The 26623-nt window shown below is 41.2% G+C and overlaps 1 protein-coding gene across 1 annotated transcript in view; it reads left to right on the top strand.

Moving 5' to 3' along the window:
* Positions 1-26623, top strand: part of LOC141011740 (NACHT, LRR and PYD domains-containing protein 3-like) — a 29509-nt gene extending 2886 nt beyond the window's left edge. Inside the window, exons 5-18 of the mRNA XM_073485002.1 lie at positions 93-200; positions 663-770; positions 848-955; positions 1417-1524; positions 1602-1709; positions 19745-19852; positions 19929-20036; positions 21476-21539; positions 21846-22059; positions 22422-24201; positions 24292-24465; positions 24792-24971; positions 25208-25254; positions 25719-26623. Coding sequence (XP_073341103.1) covers positions 93-200; positions 663-770; positions 848-955; positions 1417-1524; positions 1602-1709; positions 19745-19852; positions 19929-20036; positions 21476-21539; positions 21846-22059; positions 22422-24201; positions 24292-24465; positions 24792-24971; positions 25208-25254; positions 25719-26254 — 3751 coding nt within the window. The 3' untranslated portion in view covers positions 26255-26623. The remainder of the gene's footprint in view (positions 1-92; positions 201-662; positions 771-847; positions 956-1416; positions 1525-1601; positions 1710-19744; positions 19853-19928; positions 20037-21475; positions 21540-21845; positions 22060-22421; positions 24202-24291; positions 24466-24791; positions 24972-25207; positions 25255-25718) is intronic.

Here is a 26623-nt window from a genome sequence, read left to right as displayed (position 1 = left end):
CAAGATGACATTTCTGAGTAGGTCAAATGAACTTTCTAAGCACACATTACTCCAAAACTTTAATTTCTTTTTTTAATGCTTCATTTTTACAGGACTGAGCAGGACAGAGCAGATCGTCCTGCACCAAGTCACGCCTCCTTGAAGAGTGACAGGTCCATGGACTTCCCTCTTGTTTTCAAAAGACAAAATTCACATTCTAAGTAAGTTAAAGGACCTTCAAAGCACAAATCCTCAACAGAGGGAGATACATTTATAACACTACTCTAACATTTCTGCATTACTTTAATAATCACAGCTCTACGTGTGAGAAAGTATAAAAATGGATGTTAATCTTAAACTAGAAAAACTGCATTTCCTGCGAAAATACAGTGTGAATGCTGACTGCTGAAGTGATTTTGAAAAAAACTGCTGAACATACTGGAAAACATTTGCCTGAAATGCATTAAACTATAATGCATCGCACGACACTGCTGAAGCAGTAGCAGAACCGAAGATGAAAATTTCCCCATAAGATTCAAAGCTTTTAGATTTTTGTCTGATTGTCTGACAGCACTTCATCAAATTTGGTTTCCTATCTGTCGTAGCTGGTAACACATCTTTCCTCACAGTCACTGAGCTCCATATACGTCCAACTGTCTTTGTCAACGCTTCATTTCTTTCAGGACTGAGCAGCAAAGAGCAGATTCTCCTGAACCAAGCTGTGTGTCCATGAAGAGTGCCTGGTCCATGGACTATCCTCTTGATTTTAAAAGGCAAGAAGACATTTCTGAGTAGGTCAAATGAACTTTCTAAGCACAAATTTTCTCCAAAATGTTTAATTACTATTTTTAATGCTTCATTTTTACAGGACTGAGAAGGACAGAGCAGATCCTCCTGCACCAAGTCACGCCTCCTTGAAGAGTGACAGGTCCATGGACTTCCCTCTTGTTTTCAAAAGACAAAATTCAAATTCTAAGTAAGTTAAAGGACCTTCAAAGCACAAATTCTCAACAGAGGGAGATACATTTATAATACTACTCTAACATTTCTGCATTACTTTAATAATCACAGCTCTACGTGTGAGAAAGTATAAAAATGGAGGTTAATCTTAAACTAGAAAAACTGCATTTCCTGCGAAAATACAGTGTGAATGCTGACTGCTGAAGTGATTTTGAAAAAACTGCTGAATATACTGGAAAACATTTGCCTGAAATGCATTAAACTATAATGCATCGCACGACACTGCTGAAGCAGTAGCAGAACCGAAGATGAAAATTTCCCCATAAGATTCAAAGCTTTTAGATTTTTGTCTGATTGTCTGACAGCACTTCATCAAATTTGGTTTCCTATCTGTCGTAGCTGGTAACACATCTTTCCTCACAGTCACTGAGCTCCATATACGTCCAACTGTCTTTGTCAACGCTTCATTTCTTTCAGGACTGAGCAGCAAAGAGCAGATTCTCCTGAACCAAGCTGTGTGTCCATGAAGAGTGCCTGGTCCATGGACTATCCTCTTGATTTTAAAAGGCAAGAAGACATTTCTGAGTAGGTCAAATGAACTTTCTAAGCACAAATTTTCTCCAAAATGTTTAATTACTATTTTTAATGCTTCATTTTTACAGGACTGAGAAGGACAGAGCAGATCCTCCTGCACCAAGTCACGCCTCCTTGAAGAGTGACAGGTCCATGGACTTCCCTCTTGTTTTCAAAAGACAAAATTCAAATTCTAAGTAAGTTAAAGGACCTTCAAAGCACAAATTCTCAACAGAGGGAGATACATTTATAATACTACTCTAACATTTCTGCATTACTTTAATAATCACAGCTCTACGTGTGAGAAAGTATAAAAATGGAGGTTAATCTTAAACTAGAAAAACTGCATTTCCTGCGAAAATACAGTGTGAATGCTGACTGCTGAAGTGATTTTGAAAAAACTGCTGAATATACTGGAAAACATTTGCCTGAAATGCATTAAACTATAATGCATCGCACGACACTGCTGAAGCAGTAGCAGAACCGAAGATGAAAATTTCCCCATAAGATTCAAAGCTTTTAGATTTTTGTCTGATTGTCTGACAGCACTTCATCAAATTTGGTTTCCTATCTGTCGTAGCTGGTAACACATCTTTCCTCACAGTCACTGAGCTCCATATACGTCCAACTGTCTTTGTCAGAGTCATGCTATGCAGGGTCGAGGTGAAGTCTGAACAAATGAGTCTTTTGCAGAAGATGGTGAGTGACTCTGCTGTCCTGACATTGGTCGGAAGTTCGTTCCACCACTGAGGCGCCAGAGCAGAGAAGAGTCGCGACTTCGCTGAGCGGCTTTTGTTTGCTCTCAGCGTTGGTGGTACCAGCCGGCCAGCTGATGTAGCAGAGTGCAGTGCTCGTGCTGGGGCGTGTGGTCTGACCAGTGTTTGGAGGTAGATGGGTGCAGTTCCATCGTCTTGAATCGGATGTGGCCCGCAACAGGAAGCCAGTGGAGGTCACGGAGGAGGGGGGTCACATGGGAGAATTTAGGGAAATTGAAAAAGAGGTGTGCTGCAGCATTCTGCATACATTGCATTGGTTTAGTCGTGGAGGCTGGGAGTTCAGCCAAGGGGGAGTTGCAGTAGTCCAGGCGGGAGATGACCAGCGTTTGGACCAGGAGTTGCATTGCGTCCTTTGTGAGGAAAGACTGGATCCTGCAGATGTTGTAGAGGGCAAATCTGCAGGATCGGGCCACCGCGGTGATGTTGGGGTAGCAGGATAGTCCGTCGTCAAGGATTACACCCAGGTTCCTCGCAGTCGATGAAGGCGCTACTGTAACGTCCTCAACAGTGACTGACAGGTCCATGTGAGGGCAGTCTTTCCCTGGGGAAGAGGAGTTCAGTTTTACTAAGGTTGAGCTTGAGGTGATGAGCAGTCGTCCAAGCTGAGATGTCGGCCAGACATACCGAGATGCGCATTGCAACATGGGTATTTGAGGAAAAGAGAGGAACAGTTGGGTGTCGTCTGCATAACAGTGGTAAGAGAATCCATGTGATGTGATTGCAGAGCCTAGTGATCTAGGAATCGGCGTCTAGTAATCGGATCGAATCGTTCGAATCCGTGGCTCCCCCAGCTGCATGTCGAAGTGTCCTTGAGCAAGATACTGAAGCCCAAATTGTTCCTGCTGAGCAGTTGGCACCAGCAGTTGCCATCAGTGTATGGGTGAATGTGACAAGTGTTGTAAAGCACTTTGAGTGGTCAGTAGACTGGAAAAGAGTGTGATAGAAATGTCCATTTATCATTTTACAGATTTGTAACAGACTGATTGTGACCTTTGATCTACAGAATGTGAGAAAGTATAAAAATGCAACTGAACATGGTCAAAGTCTTGTAACTTCTTTTCCACTTTCCCTCTTTCTCTCCACCTTTTCTCAAACCCTTGTTTTTGTGTATGAGCTGTATGCTTTAACCTTTATTCTTCAGCGTAAAGTTTCACGTCTTCATCACTAATGGATCCTGCTTTCCCCGCAGAATTCACCAGGAGACGTCAGAGGTTTCCACTGGTCGTCAAACAGAACTGGACTCCATATTTATGGTGCGTACACACACATACAAACACGTCACAGTTTGCTGAGCAGTGGACGTACACATTAGAGCTTAGATAGTGTTGAAGGTTCTCAGTCATCCAGGTCATGGTAATACTGAGTGCTGTATCGTAGGCAACTGGACTTGTTTCAGGTTCTTGATTCTTCATTCAAGAGGCTTCTTGAAGAAGCATACCAGCATAGCATTAGCTACATTAATGTTTGCTAGATAGCGTTAGCAATGTTTTGTAGTTCAACAAAATGGCCAAAAGTAGATGATCGGAACAAATGAATATTCTTCTGTTCCAGTGTCTCGAGGAGAACATTGTTACTTTTGTGAAGAAAGAGTTGAAGAAGTTCCAGAAGGTTCTGAGTCCAGATTACCCAGAATGTTTAGTAGGCCAATGTGATGATGATGAAGAAGAAGCACAGAGGAGGAGCAGCAAGGAGGCATTTCTGAAGATCACCCTGCAGTTCATGAGAGCAATGAAGCTGGAAGAGCTGGCTGAGTCTCTGCAGAACAGTAAGAGGCCTTTGATAGTAGCAGGAAAAACATAATGTTGTAAATATGCTGTGCAGCACCTGCATTAGATCTGTGAATTCTACTTAGCTGCACACACTGTCCAAAGCTGTTGGAAAGAAGAAGAACAACAACAAAACGGGGTAGAATGGGGGTCCATTTTTCCATTACATCTTGCTGCAGTTGAAGTGGTTTTGAAAAAGCAAATCAGCAGGGCGAGGTTTGCTTTGACATGGCCAAATGTGCAGGTGGAAAAATGCCATATGGCTCCACATCTGATGACAGCTCAATGTTGCAGTCAATGTATCAGAGTCTTAAAAGAGACTTGTACAATCCAATGTACTTGTACTTGTATCCAATGTGTCATTTTTCCCTGTAGGAACTATTGCTGCAGTTTGCCGCAGAAAACTCAAATCTAACCTTCAGAAGAAGTTTCAGTGTGTGTTTGAGGGGATCGCTAAAGCAGGAAACCCAACCCTTCTGAATCAGATCTACACAGAGCTCTACATCACAGAGGGAGGGACTGCAGAGGTCAATGATGAACATGAGGTCAGACAGATTGAAACAGCATCCAGGAAACCAGACAGACCAGAAACAACAATCAGACGAGAAGACATGTTTAAAGCCTCACCTGGAAGAGATGAACCAATCAGAACAGTGATGACAAAGGGAGTCGCTGGCATCGGGAAAACAGTCCTAACGCAGAAGTTCACTCTGGACTGGGCTGAAGACAAAAACAACCAGGACATACAGTTCACATTTCCATTTACTTTCAGAGAGCTGAATGTGCTGAAAGAGAAAAAGTTCAGCTTGGTGGAGCTTGTTCATCACTTCTTCACTGGAACCAGAGAAATCAGCAGGTTTGAAGAGTTCCAGGTTGTGTTCATCTTTGACGGTCTGGATGAGTGTCGACTTCCTCTGGACTTCCACAAAACTGAGATCCTGACGGATGTTACAGAGTCCACCTCAGTGGATGTGCTGCTGACAAACCTCATCAGGGGGAAACTGCTTCCCTCTGCTCGCCTCTGGATAACCACACGACCTGCAGCAGCCAATCAGATCCCTCCTGTGTGTGTTGACATGGTGACAGAGGTCAGAGGGTTCACTGACCCACAGAAGGAGGAGTACTTCAGGAAGAGATTCAGAGATGAGGAGCAGGCCAGCAGAATCATCTCCCACATCAAGACATCACGAAGCCTCCACATCATGTGCCACATCCCAGTCTTCTGCTGGATCACTGCTACAGTTCTGGAGGATGTGTTGAAGACCAGAGACGGAGGAGAGCTGCCCAAGACCCTGACTGAGATGTATATCCACTTCTTGGTGGTTCAGTCCAAAGTGAAGAACATCAAGTATGATGGAGGAGCTGAGACAGATCCACACTGGACTCCAGAGAGCAGGAGGATGATCGAGTCTCTGGGAAAACTGGCTTTTGAGCAGCTGCAGAGCGGCAACCTGATCTTCTATGAATCAGACCTGACAGAGTGTGGCATCGATATCAGAGCAGCCTCAGTGTACTCAGGAGTGTTCACACAGATCTTTAAAGAGGAGAGAGGACTGTACCAGGACCAGGTGTTCTGCTTTGTCCATCTGAGTGTTCAGGAGTTTCTGGCTGCTCTTCATGTCCATCTGAGATTCATCAACTCTGGAGTCAATCTGCTGGCAGAAGAACCATCAACCCGGTGGTCTAAATCGTTCAGAAACGCAACTGAACTCTTCTACCAGAGTGCTGTGGACAAGGCCTTACAGAATCCAAATGGACACCTGGATTTGTTCCTGCGCTTCCTCCTGGGTCTTTCACTGCAGACCAATCAGACGATGTTACGAGGCCTGATGACAAAGACAGGAAGTAGCTCACAAGGAACAGTCCAGTACATCAAGAAGAAGATCGATGAGAATCTGTCTCCAGAGAGAAGCATCAGTCTGTTCCACTGTCTGAATGAACTGAATGATCGTTCTCTAGTGGAGGAGATCCAACAGAACCTGAGTTCAGAACGTCTGTGCAGAGATAAACTGTCTCCTGCTCAGTGGTCAGCTCTGGGCTTCATCTTACTGACATCTGGAGAAGATCTGGATGTGTTTGACCTGAAGAAATACTGTGCGTCAGATGAGACTCTTCTGAGGCTGCTGCCAGTTGTCAAAGTCTCCACTGAAGCTCAGTAGGTTCAAAATATAACTACGTAAATAAAATACATTAAAATTGGAAAGAATAATCTCACTGTTAGCATTTTGCTAATGCTTCTTTAGGCTGAGCAGTTGTAATCTGTCAGAGAGAAGCTGTGAAGCTCTGTCCTCAGTTCTCAGCTCACCGTCCTCCAGTCTGAGGGAGCTGGACCTGAGTAACAACGACCTGCGGGATTCAGGAGTGGAGCGGCTCTGTGCTGGACTGAGGAGTCCAAACTGTACACTGGAGGTTCTCAGGTCAGGATTCATCAGGTTGTTCAACAGAAGACCATAGTCTTCACAGCTAACATGGGGTGGAAAAAGATGTTATGCATGTCAAGACTGTTGCTACTCTAGTTTTTGGGAACGTCATAGACTTTGATATTAAAAGTTTGACTCACACAGAGTCAAGACAACTTCTCTCAGACTGTTTGTCAGTTTAGTTTATGAGTCTGTTGCCAAGTGAAGCTTTTAATGTAGATGTGTAATGAACACCAACTGTGCTTAAAGAAGAGTGTGTGTGTGTGTGTGTGTGTAGGCTGTCAGGCTGCCTGATAACAAAGAAAGGCTGTGCTTTACTGGCCTCGGCTCTGAGATCCAACCCCTCCCGTCTGAGAGAGCTGGACCTGCGCTACAATGATTATCATCCAACAGACTCAGAAGTGAAGCTGCTTTCTGAAGGACTCAAAGATCCTGACTGGAGACTGGACACCCTCAGGTACGGACAGACACGAGTGTAGGTCGAGCTGATCACAAAATAATGTCCCACTTAGCTCTCGTTGTATCTAACCATGCAGAACTTTAATATGTTTGTTTTGTGATGATCACAGATTTACAAGTAAAACTCTACAGCAGCATTTATTTCCAGAAAGTTTAATTCTCTGGATATTCAACAAACACTGTTAACAGTTTTCACTGAAGTTGTTAAGTGCTGATCTCACTGTTTTTGCAGGATGGACACTGTTGGATCACATTTCATGAAACCTGGTCTGAGGAAGTGTAAGTGTGTCATTGTTTGTGTTTATTTTTTTAAATGATGAGCTGAAGAAGTATACAGTTGATTTTGATTGACAAATTGTTTCACGTCATGGAGAACCAACACTCTGCAGGGTTGTATATAAGACCTTATATATGTATATATATCCCAGTGTGTCAGGAATCACTGAAGGATCACTGATACCCCTTTTGACAGAGGCAGTTCAGGTGCTGATTCAGAGCCGGTGCCTTCTCTGGATCCAGTTCTTTGCATGACAATGGCCAAAGGACCGGTTCCCGGCCAGGAAAACTGGTTCCAGAGTGGCACCAGCACGTTGTTCGGTCTAGAACAAAAAACAGCAAACATCAGGGGCTGGGGCAGGTCATCATGACCAGAGTCAAACTAAAACCGCCCATGACCACCATTTTAAAACAAGACTTTACTTGGGAACAACTGATGCTATCTTTTGTCTTCTTCTCTCAATCAGACGCCTGTAAACTCACACTGGACCCAAACACAGCAAACAAGAATCTCATGCTGTCGGACAACTACAGGAAGGTGACAGTGGGGAGAGAGCAGCCATATCCTGATGATCCAGAGAGATTTGACTACTGGAACCAGCTGCTGTGTAAGGATGGTTTAACTGGTCGCTGTTACTGGGAGGTTAAGTGGAAAGGACATGTTTATATAGCAGTGACGTACAGAGGGATTCAAAGGAGAGGACAAGGTGACGACTGCTGTCTTGGAAGGAATGATCAGTCCTGGACTCTGAGCTGCTCTGATAATAAAGGCTACTCTGTCCTGCATAGTAACAGAAGAGTGTCCATCTTTCGCCGAACCTGGAACAAAGTGGGAGTGTACCTGGACTGGCCCGCTGGCACTCTGTCCTTCTACACAGTGTCCTCTGACAAGGTGACCCACCTCCACACCTTCCAAACCACATTCACTGAGCCGGTCTACCCTGCATTCAGGATGAAGATGAAACTGTTAAACTCCTCAGTGTCTTTGTGTCCGATATAGTAGAGAGGGTAGGGAAGTCTTCTAGGGTATCCAGTGCAGGTTCAGGCCAGGGGCCACCTTAATGCTGAAAGAGATTTATTTCTTAATCTTGCTGTTCTGTGGCTTTTTTTCTTACATCTGTAGAAACTAATGACAAGAATTGTGTGCAGATCACTAATGCATTGTTATACATGTGGGAATGTTTGTTAATCCAGATCATTCCCAAATTCATAAATAATAAAAGGTGCAATTCTTAGTGTCATCTGCAAACCATCAAGAATATATTTACTCCGCCAATGCCCAACATTCGTCTTCATCAATTCAAATCACTCGGAGATACCAGCCACCTCAGTACATCCTAATTATTTCATCAAGATCCATGATGCATTATATTATTATTATTATTTTCCCTGAGATATAAACGAAAACGTCGACCTATATCACAACGTTAAAGAAAATGAGAAAAACTTCCTGGATCTGCACCAAAAGTTAATGTGGTCCAATCTGAACCGAGACCCATCCTCCATCCAGGATTCATGGAAATCCCTTCAGTAGTGTTTGTGTCATCCTGCTGAAAAAACAACCAACAAACAACTGCACACAACCTCCTATCTTTAGCTGGAGCAACTAGCTGCCCTTAGTTAATTAGCTCAGTTAGGCGTGGAGCCTCACTAGCTGACTGCAGTTTACCAAGATGACAACCTCGGATCACTGGGGGAGTCACGGTAGGCGATATGGCTCAGCTGGACACCAGGCTGGGACTGGACCAGCCTCTGAGACCGACAGAGGCCAGTTTGAAGACGAGCACTTGATCCACTAACCCCTCAAACTGAATACAACAGAACAGGCTCCAAAAACTCATCCAAGGCAGGAAGACAGATGCAGCCGTTTGTACCAACTCGGAGCACAACCCCTGGGTCTGTTTATTTGTGAGGGTGTGTGAGTATATGAGATTTATCTATGAGAAGATAAAAACAGCTGTACGCCCGTTTCATAGCAGTCCCATCGTAACATGTCGCTGGAAGCATCAGCCCTCGTCTGCACAGCTGTTACTAAAAGGGAGCACACAAACGTTTAACACAGTCTTTAACCTCGCTGGACGAGCCAAAACTGCCCCGTGTTTAGCAAACATGTTCCGGATTCAGAGAAGAGCTGCGCAACCCCAGCCTCTCATCCCTGCATACGGTTTCCCCCCAGAAAACGCTGCTTTGACCCGTTTTCTTTGCCCATGTCGACTCCGCTGTGTGGTTTAATCAGTGTCTGGGCAGATACTAGAAATTCACATGTATTGTTACATTGTTTGTGAGTTTGTGGACCTTTTTATTTGCTGTTAGTTTTACATTATAAAACAGTTTGTTGCTTGTTTTTTTTTTACTCATCACAAGCTGATTGGAGCCTCACCTCTCTGTGGAGCTAAAGTGTTAGCTTAGCCGCTGTGTGAGCGTACAATAAGCCACATTCCTGTCAAGGATCAGCCAAAGGTGATTTGAGTCTGTTCACCGGCTGCTGAGTGACAGGAAGGCGAGTATTGTGTCTCCACAGCTGTTTCTCCCTCTTCGCTATGCTCCGAGCGTTAGCTCTCGTTCTCTGACTTGTTGGAGACTTATGGTTAATAACCTCGCTATAACATTAGATACGTGTGTCTCGAGGTAGCCAGTCCACCTTTGTGGAACAGCGTCTTGTATGTACTCAACAGAACATGTGAGAACACGGTGTTCTGTCACGGTTTGTTCAAGTCTCGCGCAGGCTTGAACAAACCGCGACGTCATCTCCCAAGAGAACGTGTCGGCCATCTTGGCTCTCCGCCATCTTGGCTCTCTCCCTCTACGCCAGCTATCTTGGCTCTCTCTTTGTCTCTCTTACACACACACACACACACCGCGTGCTTGTTTGCTGCTTTAGTTTGTCTTTGTGTTTTAGTTTCATAGTTTAGCTGCTGTAGTTGAATGATGGATTTTTGTTGATTGAAGTATTATTGATTTGATCAGTTTACTAACATTAATAGATTCTATTATATTGTACAGAGCAGTTTTCTGTCATTATTTTGTGCATATGTTTTGTGGTAATTACTGGTTGTGATGGTCAGTGCTCAGATTAATTTCCTTCACTGTTCCTTTAATTCTGAATGTTTAACAAATATTTACATTTAAAATGAAACCTTCTTATGAGACTGTTTTTGGTCTGGTTGTTGTTCCCTGATTCCAGGTTGCCCAGCTTTAATGATTTGAATATTATTTTTTATGATATATATAAATATATATATATATATATATATATATATATATATATATATATATATATATATATATATATATATATATATATATTTTTTTTTTTTTTTGATTAATTTAATTTGGATAATTACTATCAATATTTATTATTTAGTCATTTATAATAACCACAACTGCTCTACCATCAATTCTAACACGGACATTCAATTACTATTTGGCAAATTTAATTCAATAAAATCACATGACCAAATCAGACATTGTTTACTGTATGTTCGGGTAGTTATTGATCACTGGTTGATGTATTTTATGAAGTAGATTATTGTAACATGTGAATAAAATAAGCCAGGAGTTTGATCTACTGTTGTTAAAGGTGTCACCAGTAAATAGAGCGTACTAGTGTCTGGATATGTTGCATTACAATTAACTTGCTGATGCTACACTCTATTTCAATGTTCAATGTATTTTTTCCTTTTTTATGTGCACATATGTGATTATTCATGAAAATAATAAAGAGGTAAATACATCAGATCATCTGGTTGTCTTTATTTAAATCCAACACTGTGTTTTGCCAAAGAAACAGAAAAATGTATAGAAAGCTTCATGATTACTGCAGCAGAGTGTTTTTAATGTAATTAAACATTTTCCAGAATGACAATTCTTAAGTGATCAGAAAATACAAACACAAAATATGCATTTCCTGTCACTGATGAGAGGACTGATCTGTGTGCACACATTTCCAACTTGATTTGAGGTTTATTAAAGGAGATTGTGCACTAGTGTGCCACAACTGACTGCAGACTTTCATATTGTAAATACTATGTATATACGAGTTAATTCTATTTCTTATCTCTATTATATTGTTTATTTTTTACTTTTTATTATTGTTTAAGTGTGATACTGTCCTTTGGCTGCTGTGACTAAGGAATTTCCCCATTTGCGGGACAAATAAAGGATTTCTGATTCTGATTCTGAGACATTTTCATTCATTAATTCCAATTTTATGGTGCAAATATAATCAGAAGCGAAAGTCAGACAAATTGAAGCAACAATTCTTTATTTAAACAAAAAAATGTTTGGTTCAGTGACGGGAAGCTGCCGTCGAGGACTTTTAATGACACACCTGCAGCAGGAACACCAGGCTTTTTTTTTTTTTTTTGTGTATTTTTTTTTTTTTGTGTGTATTTTTTTATTTATTTAAGTATTCAATTTATACAAAGTGTCAAACACTAACACATAACACAACACATGAGAGCTGTTTCACATTCAAAGGTCAATAAATAGAATAAAAAAATACAGCAAGGATCTCATAAAATAAAATTTAAACAAATAAAATAAGTAAATAAATACTATATTGTCATGTCAACACATATATGTATGTACTAATCTCTGTTATCATAAATTTCATTAAATGCCAGGGAGGAACACCAGGCTGTTGTAATTTGACCCTCGGCCACTGACGTCAGTGTGACTGAGCAGTCGAACGTCAAAGAATTCAGGCGGCCTCTTCTACTGTTCCAGGCGGTAGCTGTCTTCGAGGAGGGGATGCCGTCCTAAGACAGTGGTCCAAGTGGCACGACACTGCATTATGATCAGAAGAATTTAAAAAAGGACATTTACCTCTCTGGAAAAAGGTCACGACACTGAGGTCTCAATTAACCTGCTCAGGTAGGCGACTGAAAGGAGAAACTGCGAGTCAAACCACTACCGCGGAGGGACGCCTTCTCCACGTGCGTTACAAACTTTTCTGCTTTGAACTGGAATACCGGAGTCAAGACTCATCACGCCGAAGGGTATGGACAAAGGAAACTTTATTAATACGATGCACTCCTATGCACGGAATTGCCTAATTGACCAATGTGAAGTTATGGACAATCTTATTGCCGAGGGAAGTGAACCCACTTCGGAGCAGACACCTGAAGCTCCAAAATCTAAGAAAAGTAAAAAACCCATGAGTGATGAGATGGAGGAGTCTGACCAGATGTCGTTGAGCATCCTTGAGAGAATTGAAAAGAGACAAATTGAGTCTCTTAAACGTCTCCAAACGCTGGAAGATGCAGTAAAAGAAAACACTAAAACAACGAAAAGTGTCACAGACTCCCTGGAAGCTCTGTGGGGACGGATGGACGACATGTCTGGCCAGGTGAGCACCCTCCAGGCTCAAGCCTCGACCCTGGGGAAAGCGAGCACGGAGCTCCGGGATAAATACAACGACATGGATGCCTATTCGAGACGGTGGAACCTGCGTGTAGCCGGCTTACCTGAGAGGACCGGGGAGGACTTAAAGAAAACCATCATCGACCTGTTCGGCCAAATCTCCCCTGACATCGCGGACCAACTGGCCCTCACGGTGGACATCGTGCACAGAGTGGGACCTCGCTCCGGACACGAGCACTCCAGCCGCCGCGTCATAGTGCGCTTTCTGTCACGATCACATCGAGAGAAGATCTGGAAGGACGCCAGGACATCGGAGCTTCTCAAAACAAGAAGAATAAAGATTCTGGAGGACCTGACACAAGCAGCCAAGGAGTCCAGAAACCAGCTGTGGCCGCAAGTGGAACAGGCGAGGAAGGAAGGAAAGAGAGCGGGCTTCAGAGGAGCACACGCATATATTGATGGCGTACGAATCGCAGCAAAAGTCATGTAAGTTACAGATTCAAGTTGTCACAGAGCCGAGAGACTACATAGTTGTTGTTTTTTTTGTTTTTCTTTCAATGTCTCTGACCCGCTCTGACCGACACTAGAGTTAAATTACTTGGTTATGCAAAGACTCGATGCTCCCGGCCTCTCCCTTTTTTGTTTTTTTTTTACGTGGCTGAAATGCTCAAACGCTCATTTGACGTTCGATTTTTCTTTGTTTATTTCCCACTTTTTTCAAATTAGCCTAATAATATTTTTCCCCCTCAATGTTATGTTATTTTATTTACTTTCTTTTCTTTTGCTACAGCTCCTTTGTGCTAAAATAATGAACCCAAAACGCCGCTTCTTTTTGTTTTGTTTTGTTTTTGTCTCAATGGAGCGATGGAACGCAAATGAAGAGGGGGAGATTATTTCAAGTTTGAATGTGGTCTGATCTGGTGCAGTGGCCAATCCTGCAGTATCCGCTCTCAACCCAGTGAGGTTTTTGAGTGGGTGCTTGTGTATTTGTGTGTGTGTGTGTGTGTGTGTGTGTGTGTGCGACTATGGCAACTTCTGTTCTTTCTGTCAATGTCAGAGGTATTAAGAATGAAGTGAAAAGGAAAAGTTTGTTTTTATTTCTTCAGAATAAAGGTGCAGATTTTTATTTCATTCAAGAAACCCACTCTTCTGAGGCTGATGTTTCACATTGGAAAAGTCAATGGGGAAGAAATGTGTGGTTTTCTCATGGCAGTAATCGCTCAGCAGGGGTAGCCATCCTACAAGGGAAATTTGGTGGGAAAGTTATAAAGTATGATGCAGATAAAGATGGTAGATGGATCATTCTGTTGGCAGATATCAACCAATCGCCTGTTATTTTGATTAACATATATGGCTCAAACAGTAAACTCCTCAATAACATAATTTTTTCAACAATAGAAAATAGGGTAAATCAGTGGCTGACGTTGTTTCCCTCAGCAGAGCTCTTATGGGGCGGAGATTTCAACACGGTGTTTGATGATAGAGTGGACAGATGGCCTCCAAAAGCCAAACAGACAACCGAGTTAGAAAACATTTGCCACAGAATGAACCTGATTGATATATGGAGACACAGATACCCACAGGATAAAGTATTTACATGGAGCAATAAGGATAGATCTCACCAATCTCGCATAGATTTTTGGTTAATCTCAGCTGATTTAGAAAATAAAGTAGACTTAATCAAAATAGAACCCACAATACTGACAGATCACAAAGCTATATTAATTCAATTCCATCTTGGATCTGATAGGCAGAAGGTGAATAGAGATTATTGGAAATTAAACAAAATGCTGCTGCAAAATAAGGAATTTGTAAAGGAAAGCCAAAAAATTATTGATAAATGCTGGAGACAAGCAAACTTACTAAAAAATTTTGGTTTATACTGGGAACTAATGAAATTTGAAATAAGAAAGTTAGCTATGAAATTAAGCAAAAAGATCAATAGCTATAACAAAGAAAAAGAACTTCAACTTGTCACCCAAATTATTCCGCTTTCTGAGAAAACGGATCCAACTAGTGCCGAAATAGAACAATTGGCTTATTTACAAACCGAATTAGATAAATTTTATGAAGGAAGGGCTAGAGGTGCCTTCATCAGATCCAGGAGGAAATGGCTTGAGCAGGGGGAAAAATGTACCAAATACTTCTTTAATTTAGAGAAAAGGAATTATGAAATATCTTCTTTATGCAAACTTAAAATTAATGATACTGTGTGTGAAAATGGAAAACTAATTTCACAATATGTCGCCAATTTTTATGGAACGCTGTATCAGGCTGACCTGTTGGACCAAGATAAAATGTCATTATTCCTTCAAAACATACAACCAAACATTAGAAGAATAGATGATGACTTCCAAGTAATATGTGATCAGAAAATAACTATAACAGAGGTGCAAAATTGTATTGATTCCCTCAAGGACAATAAAGCCCCAGGGAATGATGGGTTAACAGGGGAATTTTACAAATGCTTTAAACAAACAATCGCTCCATTTTTAGTTGGTTTATTTGAAGAGGCTCTAGATAAAGAAGAACTGCCCCACACATTAAGACAAGGACTGATAAAACTAATTCCAAAACCAAAAAAAGATAAATTAAACATTGAAAACTGGAGACCGATTAGTTTATTGAATAATGACGCAAAGCTGTTTGCTCTCATCTTTGCTAAAAGAATAAAAATAGGATTAGATGACATTATTGATGAGGAGCAATCTGGATTTATGCCAGGGAGAAATATTGTAAATAATATTCGGATGATTTTGGACATGATAGATTATAATGAATTTATACATGATGAAAGCTTTATTTTATTTGTCGACTTCTATAAAGCGTTCGACACAGTTAATCACCAGTTCATGTTTAAAGTTATCCAAAGTTTTGGGTTTGGAAATAGGTTTCTGAGGGCAGTTCAAACACTTTACAAAGGAAGTAACAGTTCAATTAAGGTAACAAATGGCACAACACCCAGATTTAATATTAACCGTGGAATCAGACAAGGTTGCCCATTAAGTCCCTTTTTGTTTTTGCTGGTCACACAAGTAATGGCAACACATATTAAAAAAAGCAACTTTCAGGGTATAAGAGCCTTAGGTAGAGAATTCAAACTGTCTCAGTTAGCGGATGATACAGCAGTTTTTTTATCCAATCAAAATGAACTCGACACAGCTGTGCAATGTATCAGAGAGTTTTCTGAGGTTTCTGGGCTGACAATGAATATTAATAAATCTATGCTGTTTCCCCTTAAACACTGTGATCTGTCAGAACTGAGTGATATTCCTATCAAACAAACTGTGACATATCTGGGTGTAGTGCTTGAAAAAAATGAGAACAGACGCTCTGAGATGAACTTTGAACCAATAACTCAACAGATACAAAGAAAATTCAATATGTGGTTAATGAGGGATCTGTCTTTAAATGGTCGGACTTTGTTATCTAAAGCCGAAGGAATATCAAGATCTGTATACTTATCACTAGCACTAGAAATGCCTGCATTAGTGTCTAAGAAATTAGATCAAATGTTATTCAACTTTATTTGGAAGAATAGATGCCATTATTTAAAAAAGGATATCTTGTGTAACTCCAAGAGAGAGGGTGGTTTGGATGTGTTAACCTTTGAAATGTTAAATCACTCTTTCAAGATTAACTGGTTAAATAATTTATGTAGACGGAAGAACAACTTCTGGAACTCTTTTGCTACACATGTATTTAACTCATTAGGTGGTTTACGCTTTATGTTGAAATGTAACTACAAAGTTGAAAAACTTCCTGTTAAACTTTCAAATTTTCATAAACAAGCCTTGTTGTCCTGGAAGCTGATCTATAAACATAATTTCTCGCCAACCAGTTATTATATTTGGAACAATGAAGATATTCTTTACAAAAACCGATCATTGTTCTACAAGGACTGGATGGAGCATAAAATTCTATTAGTTGACCAACTTATTAATGAACATGGTCTCTTACTTTCTTATGAAGAATTTTTGTTAAAATTTCAATTCCCAGTCACACCAAAACAATATGCAGTGGTTTTTGATGCACTACCTCAAGGTGTGCTACAGCTTTTTAAAGGAACAGAAAGAATCACTGTTGTTCCAGATAATTATAATTGTGATATTTTTGTGGGCGGAGTAGACGTTATAAAAAAATCCTGCCCTAACAGACTCTTGAGAAGCTGCTTACAGTCAAGAAATCTGCCTAGAGGACAAATTAACTGGTCCGCACAATTTGGAGATATTAACTGGAATAAAGCATGGCTGGTTGGTGAGAAGTTTTGTCTCAATAACAAGGTGAAAGAAGTCTTGTTTAAAATCTTACATCAAATTTACCCTGTAAAGAAAACCCTTGAAAGATTTAAGTTAGACATTGAATATGTGTGTGATTTTTGTGAACTTGAAGATGAAACTATTTCTCACTTATTTTATCATTGTGCATACAGTAAATCTTTTTGGAATGATGTCCAACACTTTGTGCAAGTTAAAACAGGAAGAACGATCAGTTTCCAGGAAAAACATATTTTTATTTACTATGAAGATCAAGATAAAGACTTTTGCTTTTTCTGTCAGTTAATCTTGAGCCTAGGGAAATTTCACATCCACAAAAATAAATGGGCCAAATCTAAACCGAACATTGTACCATTTAAACATGAGCTGCATCGTTATGCAGCCACAATCAAGGACCTTAAAAACAAGAAAGCTACCAGAACGTACTCTATTATGGAGAAATTTTGTGTAAGTGAACTGTAACGCCTCTGGCTGTCTTGTCTTTGGTTTATTTTTTTCCTTTCTTTTGTTTTCTTTGGTCATTTTGTTATTGTTACTTATTTTGTTTTGTCTTATTGTATTTCTATGTATAATTGTATGACATGTGTCGCACCAATAAAAAAAAAAAAAAAAAAAAAAGAATTCAGGCGCCATCTTGGATTTAACGTCTGTTTTATTTACTTCGTTCGTCCCTGTTCCGAAGAAGTCGTGTGTTTGTTACTTTACATGCGCCTGAAAGTTATTTATTTCCACCTGACAGCTCCATAAGAAGACGAGTCTCTTCCCGATGTGTTTATGATGTCAAAGTAATTTCTATAACACATTTTGTGATGCCTGACTGACGTAATTTCCAGGTTTTCAACAGGAGCCATCCAGAACCTCGGCGTCATTTCCTTGTTTACACAAGTTCTGGGTGTAGCTTTCACTTTCCATTTCGTCTTTTCTGTCGAGGCAGGTCACTCCTGAGCGCAGTGAAGGTAATGTAACTTACATCTGTTATTTTTTCATACTCTTATGTTTCGTGGTGAGTGTCTGTGTTGTGCTGGATGTATTATATTCAACGGAGCTACAGATAAAACGTCAAATGAAAGTTTGGTGCAACTGGAAGTTAAGAACAAGGTCAGCAGCATCAAACTTCGTATGTACTCTTCAAGTGGAATATCTTGATTTTATACTTCATGTAGTGTCATTTGACCGATTGAGACAGTTTTGTAGGGATAATATAATAATTAACAGTAATCCAGGATTTCTATATTTAGATGATCACATGCATGAGGGTAGGGTGGCGCCTGCCATCTTGTCACGATGGTTAGTTGTCACACAGGTTTTATCCAGAATGATTAAATATATTTATTATGTATTTCATTTCTGCATTAAAACTTCTTAAAGCGCCCAGACCTTTAGTATTTTGATGAGTTGTTTAATACATAATCCCAAATGTGTCCAACAATGTTCAGACCACAGAAATTAGTAATTATATTTGATGTAAGGCTGCGTTTCATTAGTTCACCTGTCACTGAAACAGCTGGGAGAGAGAAGTAGGGGGTTGAGATTCATTGCAAACTGTGGCTCTTTTACTCACCATTGCATGTTTTATACTCAGAGGTTTATTGGTTTGCACGCTGCCTAAGTCACCGGTATATTTCTATTTACAAAGCCATCCTTGGCAAATTTCCTATTTACTTGTCCTCGCTTTCAAAGTTAAAAATATAGAAATAACAGTCTTTAATCTTTTGACATGTCGTGATTTGTTGTTCTGTCTGAAGTCTGAAACTGAATCGGGGAAGAAAGGTTTGAGGTTTAAGGTTTTCGGCGCAATGCAAAGAACAATCTACAGACTGAGCTTAAATTTCAGAATATTGCTGATGATAATGTGGTAACTGTTGTGTCTTTGACAACTTATATGAGGAAAAAAATACCGCATCCATCCATATGGTATATCCATACTATATCGCTGCGACGATAATGCAGAGTCTGTGTGAAAAGAGCAAGTGTGTTCGAATTCAAGTCAACTCTCACTGAATTCAGCACTCACCTGAGACTCTGACTTTCTCTTTTTCAAAAAAATCTCATTGTAGTAATATTTTGTGAAAGTACCTGTTGCAATATCAATACCGAGGTATTTGGTTAATAATATCATGATATTTGATATTGTTGCCTAGTCAAAGTATTTATGAATTGATTTTCAGGAAATTTCAAAATATCAAGAAATGTATCACATAGCCTAAAAATATCACTTTATTCTAAGGTCATATCACTGACCCCTATTTTGAGCTTCAAATAGCTGATTAAGCCTGTGCTGTTCATAGCTACTCACAAGCATTAATGTGTTAGTAATTTCAAATGTGTTTGTGTGAAGGTATACATTCTACCATGAGTAAGCCTGAGGAGGAAGGTGAGGGAGTCCCTCCCTCCAGCACCACTCTGTCTGAGGAGCATGAGAGTCGGACCGAACCTGACAGGTAAGATAAAGAGCTGTCCAACCAGAGCTCAGTGTAAAATGAGTCCACTGTCAGAGGAGTGTGAGTACTAAGAGGAAGGAGAAGATGTCACTCAGTCAGACATTTTATTTTTAACCGTTTGTTGGATTTAAAGCTCCTTGTTACAAACCTGATTATGTTCTATTGTCTGACAGCACTTCATCAGATTTGGTTTCCTATCTGTTGTAGCTGGTAACACATCTTTCCTCACAGTCACTGAGCTCCATATACGTCCACCTGTCTTTGTCAACGCTTCATTTCTTTCAGGATGGAGCAGCAAAGAGCAGATTCTCCTGAACCAAGCTCTGTGTCCATGAAGAGTGACTGGTCCTTGGACTATCCTATTTTTTTTAAAAGGCAAGAAGACATTTCTGAGTAGGTCAAATGAACTTTCTAAGCACAAATTTTCTCCAAAATATGCTTCATTTCTTTCAGGACGGAGCAGCAAAAAGCAGATTCTCCTGAACCAAGCTGTGTGTCCATGAAGAGTGACCGGTCCATGGACTATCCTATTTTTTTTAAAAGGCAAGAAGACATTTCTGAGTAGGTCAAATGAACTTTCTAAGCACACATTTTCTCCAAAACTTTAATTCCTTTTTTTAATGCTTCATTTTTACAGGAATGAGAAGGACAGAGCAGATCCTCCTGCACCAAGTCACGCCTCCTTGAAGAGTGACAGGTCCATGGACTTCCCTCTTGTTTTCAAAAGACAAAATTCAAATTCTAAGTAAGTTAAAGGACCTTCAAAGCACAAATTCTCAACAGAGGGAGATACATTTAATACACTACTCTAACATTGCTGCATTACTTTAATAATCACAGCTCTACGTGTGAGAAAGTATAAAAATGGAGGTCACTTTAAACTAGAAAAACTGCATTTCCTGCGAAAATACAGTGTGAATGCTGACTGCTGAAGTGATTTAGAAAAAACTGCTGAACATACTGGAAAACATTTGCCTGAAATGCATTAAACTATAATGCATCGCACGACACTGCTGAAGCAGTAGCAGAACCAAGGCTGAACATTTCCCCATAAGAATGAATGGGGAAAATTTAATTACGTAGAAAAACGCCTCCCAAACTCCTGCGAGTTTTGAAAAAAGTGTCATGTTTATGGCCAAAATATTCATACAGTGAGTAACGGGAGACATTGCTGAACGCTGTGATGTGTTTTTTATTTCTGTAGAGTGAAAAATGAGGAAGCTAGAGCGAGAGACAAAACCGGTACCGTCTGCTCTCCTCCAGAACTTTAGGCTCAAAATTAACATTGTGGCTTATGGGGGAGTTGCTGGAGTGCTTGTCGCTCTAGAGCTTCTACAGCCAAAAGTGTAAGTCCTATATCTGAAATAAGACCACCACCTGAAAGCCAACAAGATTTCCTACATTTCTATGTATATATTGTCTATGTGAAGTAAAAGATGTGGGATCTAAATCAAGCTGAAGAGAATTTTTTCAGAAGGTTTTCCAGCTGCTCTCCACTCTAGCGGTCATGTGACCCACTCTGCAGCTCTGAACATTCTGCAATACACACCCATTATAAAATCAGAGTACGAGCTAAAAACCTTAAAACTAAAACTGTGATAATTTCGAAACCGTAAAAGATTTTAAAAAGCTGAATACACGCTGAATAGTTCAAAGTCTGGTGACTTCTTCAAAGTTGGAATGATGTCTGGAGGTCAAACTATGAAGGAGGAGAAGAGGTTGAAAGTCAGGTGGGTTTGAAGAGGATTTGAAGATTTTCCCATTCACGTCCATTGTAATTTTTTTCTTTTAAAAAAAGCTGAATATTTGAAAAAGCTGAAAAGTCAGAAAGCTGAAAAGTACAAGGCTGAAAGAGCTTAAAAAGCTGAACAATTTGATAGCTTAACGGTTTCTGTAGCTCAAAATTTGTAGGAGGAGAAACTGACCGAAAAACGTACGGAAGAACAATAATAACTTTATTCCAGAAGTAGAATCGTGTGAGCATTACAGCATTCACACTAATAACGCAGCTGAACATGGTCAAATTAGGCTTTGCTAAGTCGTGGAACTTGTTTTCCACTTTCTCTCTTTCTCGCCATCTCTTCTCAAACCCTTGGTTTTGTGTATGAGCTGTATGCTTTAACCTTTATTCTTCAGTGTAAAGTTACACATCTTCATCACTAATGGATCCTGTTTTCTCCCCAGAATTCACCAGGAGACGTCAGAGGTTTCCACTGGTCGTCAAACAGAACTGGACTCCATATTTATGGTGCGTACACACACATACAAACACATCACAGTTTGCTGAGCAGTGGACGCACATTAGAGCTTAGATAGTGATGAAGGTTCTCAGTCATCCAGGTCATGGTAATACTGAGTGCTGTATCATAGGCGACTGGACTTGTTTCAGGTTCTTGAAGATGTTTCACTTCTCATTCAAGAGGCTTCTTGAAGAAGTATACCAGCATAGCATTAGCTACATTAATGTTTGCTAGATAGCGTTAGCAATGTTTTGTAGTTCAACAAAATGGCCAAAAGTAGATGATCGGAACAAATGAATATTCTTCTGTTCCAGTGTCTCGAGGAGAACATTGTTACTTTTGTGAAGAAAGAGTTGAAGAAGTTCCAGAAAGTTCTGAGTCCAGATTACCCAGAATGTTTAAGGGGCCAATGTGATGATGATGAAGAAGAAGAACAGAGGAGGAGCAGCAAGGAGGCATTTCTGAAGATCACCCTGCAGTTCATGAGAAGAATGAAGCTGGAAGAGCTGGCTGACTCTCTGCAGAACAGTAAGAGACCTTTGATAGATGTAGCAGGAAAAGAATGATGTTGTAAATATGCTGTGCAGCACCTGCATTAGATCTGTGAATTTTACTTAGCTGCACACACTGTCCAACGCTGCTAGTAAGAAGAACAACAACAACAAAACAGGGAAGAATAGGGTCCATTTTTCCATTACATCTTGCTGCAGTTGAAGTGGTTTTGGAAAAGCAAATTGGCAGGGCGAAGTTTGCTTTGACATGGCCAAATGTGCTGATGGAAAAATGCCATATGGCTCCACATCAGATAACAGCTCCATGTTGCAGTCAATGTATCAGAATCTTAAATGAGACTTGTACAATCTAATCCAATGTGTCATTTTTCCCTGTAGGAACTTTTGCTGCAGTGTGCCGCAGAAAACTCAAATCTAACCTGAAGAAGAAGTTTCAGTGTGTGTTTGAGGGGATCGCTAAAGCGGGAAACCCAACCCTTCTGAATCAGATCTACACAGAGCTCTACATCACAGAGGGAGGGACTGCAGAGGTCAATGATGAACATGAGGTCAGACAGATTGAAATAGCATCCAGGAAACCACACAGACCAGAAACAACAATCAGACAAGAAGACATGTTTAAAGCCTCACCTGGAAGAGATGAACCAATCAGAACAGTGATGACAAAGGGAGTCGCTGGCATCGGAAAAACAGTCCTGACGCAGAAGTTCACTCTGGACTGGGCTGAAGACAAAAACAACCAGGACATACAGTTCACATTTCCATTCACTTTCAGAGAGCTGAATGTGCTGAAAGAGAAAAAGTTCAGCTTGGTGGAACTTGTTCATCACTTCTTCACTGAAACCAGAGAAATCAGCAGCTTTGAAGAGTTCCAGGTTGTGTTCATCTTTGACGGTCTGGATGAGTGTCGACTTCCTCTGGACTTCCACAACACTGAGATCCTGACGGATGTTACAGAGTCCACCTCAGTGGATGTGCTGCTGACAAACCTCGTCAGAGGGAAACTGCTTCCCTCTGCTCGCCTCTGGATAACAAGACCTGCAGCAGCCAATCAGATCCCTCCTGAGTGTGTTGACATGGTGACAGAGGTCAGAGGGTTCACTGACCCACAGAAGGAGGAGTACTTCAGGAAGAGATTCAGAGATGAGGAGCAGGCCAGCAGAATCATCTCCCACATCAAGACATCACGAAGCCTCCACATCATGTGCCACATCCCAGTCTTCTGCTGGATCACTGCTACAGTTCTGGAGGATGTGTTGAAGACCAGAGAGGGAGGAGAGCTGCCCAAGACCCTGACTGAGATGTACATCCACTTCTTGGTGGTTCAGTCCAAAGTGAAGAACATCAAGTATGATGGAGGAGCTGAGACAGATCCACACTGGACTCCAGAGACCAGGAAGATGATCAAGTCTCTGGGAAAACTGGCTTTTGAGCAGCTACAGAAAGGCAACCTGATCTTCTACGAATCAGACCTGACAGAGTGTGGCATCGATATCACAGCAGCCTCAGTGTACTCAGGAGTGTTCACACAGATCTTTAAAGAGGAGAGAGGACTGTACCAGGACCAGGTGTTCTGCTTCGTCCATCTGAGCGTTCAGGAGTTTCTGGCTGCTCTTCATGTCCATCTGACATTCATCAACTCTGGAGACAATCTGCTGTCAGAAGAACAGTCTACATCCTGGTGGTCTAAATTGTTCAGAAACACAACTGAACTCTTCTACCAGAGTGCTGTGGACAAGGCCTTACAGAGTCCAAATGGACACCTGGATTTGTTCCTGCGCTTCCTCCTGGGTCTTTCACTGCAGACCAATCAGACGATGTTACGAGGCCTGATGACACAGACAGGAAGTAGCTCACAAGGAACAGTCCAGTACATCAAGAAGAAGATCGATGAGAATCTGTCTCCAGAGAGAAGCATCAGTCTGTTCCACTGTCTGAATGAACTGAATGATCGTTCTCTAGTGGAGGAGATCCAACAGAACCTGAGCTCAGAACGTCTGTGCCCAGATAAACTGTCTCCTGCTCAGTGGTCAGCTCTGGTCTTCATCTTACTGACATCTGGAGAAGATCTGGATGTGTTCGACCTGAAGAAATACTGTGGGTCAGATGAGACTCTTCTGAGGATGCTGCCAGTTGTCAAAGTCTCCACTGAAGCTCAGTAGGTTCAAAATATAACTACGTAAATAAAATACATTAAAATTGGAAAGAATAATCTCACTGTTTCTTTTTTTTGCTGATGCTTCTTTAGGCTGAGCAGTTGTAATCTGTCAGAGAGAAGCTGTGAAGCTCTGTCCTCAGTTCTCAGCTCACCGTCCTCCAGTCTGAGGGAGCTGGACCTGAGTAACAACGACCTGCAGGATTCAGGAGTGGAGCGGCTCTGTGCTGGACTGGAGAGTCCAAACTGTACACTGGAGGTTCTCAGGTCAGGATTCATCAGGTTGTTCAACAGAAGACCATAGTCTTCACAGCTAACATGGGGTGGAAAAAGATGTTATGCATGTCAAGACTCTTGCTACTCTAGTTTTTGGGAACTTCATGGACTTTGATATTAAAAGTTTTGACTCACACAGAGTCAAGACAACTTCTCTCAGACTGTGTGTCAGTTTATTTACAGTATCAAGATGAACTGTAATAAACAGAGACGTAAATGTGATGAGTCTGTTGCCAAGTGAAGCTTTTAATGTAGATGTGTAATGAACACCAACTGTTCTCAAAGATGTGTGTGTGTGTGTGTGTGTGTGTGTGTAGGCTGCCAGGCTGTCTGATAACAAAGAAAGGCTGTGCTTTACTGGCCTCGGCTCTGAGATCCAACCCCTCCCGTCTGAGAGAGCTGGACCTGAGCTACAATCGTTATCATCCAAGAGACTCAGAAGTGAAGCTGCTTTCTGAAGGACTCAAAGATCCTGATTGGAGACTGGACACCCTCAGGTACGGACAGACACGAGTGTAGGTCGAGCTGATCACAAAAAAATGTCCCACTTAGCTCTCGTTGTATCTAACCATGCAGAACTTTTATATGTTTGTTTATTTTGTGATGATCACAGATTTACTAGTAAAACTCTACAGCAGCATTTCTTTCCAGAAAGTTTCATTCTCTGGATATTCAACAAACACTTAACAGTTTTCACTGAAGTTGTTAAGTGTTGATCTCACTGTTTTTGCAGGATGGATCCTGTCGGATCACATTTCATGAAACCTGGTCTGAGGAAGTGTAAGTGTCATTGTTTGTGTTTATTTTTAATTTATTTAAATAATGAGCTGAAGCAGTATACAGTTGATTTTGATTGACAAATTGTTGTACGTCATGGAGAACCAACAATCTGCAGGGTTGTATATAAGACCTTATATATGTATATATATCCCAGTGTGTCAGGAATCACTGATACCCCTTTTGACAGAGGCAGTTCAGGTGATGGTTCAGAGCCGGTGCCTTCTCTGGGTCCAGTTCTTTGCATTACAATGGCCAAAGAACTGGTTCCCGGCCAGGAAAACTGGTTCCAGAGTGGCACCTTGCTCAGTCAGGAACAAAAAACAGCAAACATCAGGGGCTGGGGCAGGTCATCATGACCAGAAACCAACTAAAACCGCTTATGACCGCCATTTAAAAAAAACCACTTTATTTGTAATTTGTCAGACAACAACTGATGCTATCTTTTGTCTTCTTCTCTCAATCAGACGCCTGTAAACTCACACTGGACCCAAACACAGCAAACAAGAATCTCATGCTGTCGGACAACAACAGGAAGTTGACAGTGGGGAAAGAGAAGCAGCCATATCCTGATGATCCAGAGAGATTTGACAACTGGAAACAGCTGCTGTGCAAGGATGGTTTAACTGGTCGCTGTTACTGGGAGGTTGAGTGGAAAGGACATGTTTATATAGCAGTGACGTACAGAGGGATTCAAAGGAGAGGACAAGGTGACAACTGCTGTCTTGGAAGGAATGATCAGTCCTGGAGTCTGAGCTGCTCTGATGATAAAGGTTACTCTGTCCTGCATAATAACAGCAGAGTGTCCATCCGTCGCCGAACCTTGAACAGAGTGGGAGTGTACCTGGACTGGCCCGCTGGCACTCTGTCCTTCTACAGAGTGTCCTCTGACACGCTGACCCACCTCCACACCTTCCAAACCACATTCACTGAGCCGGTCTACCCTGCATTCAGGATGAGGATGGACCCGTCAAACTCCTCAGTGTCTTTGTGTCCGATATAGTAGAGAGGGTAGGGAAGTCTTCTAGGGTATCCAGTGCACGTTCAGGCCAGGAGCCACCTTAATGCTGAAAGAGATTTAGCATTTTTCTCTGAGATATAAACGAAAAACGTCGACCTATCTCAACACGTTAAAGAAAATGAGAAAACGTCCTGGATCTGCACCAAAAGTTAATGTGGTGTATTCTGAACCGAGACCCATCCTCCATCCAGGTTTCATGGAAATCACTTCAGGAGCTTTTGTGTCATCCTGCTGAAAAACCAACCAACAAACAACTGGACACATGTGAACACACAACCTCCTATCTTTAGCTGGAGCAACTAGCTGCCCTTAGTTAATTAGCTCAGTTAGGCGTGGACAGTGTTGGGCAAG

This window comes from Pagrus major, chromosome 17 (genome assembly GCF_040436345.1).
Source record: "Pagrus major chromosome 17, Pma_NU_1.0".
Classification (NCBI taxonomy): Eukaryota; Metazoa; Chordata; class Actinopteri; order Spariformes; family Sparidae; genus Pagrus; species Pagrus major.
This window is presented reverse-complemented; position numbering and strand designations above follow the sequence as displayed.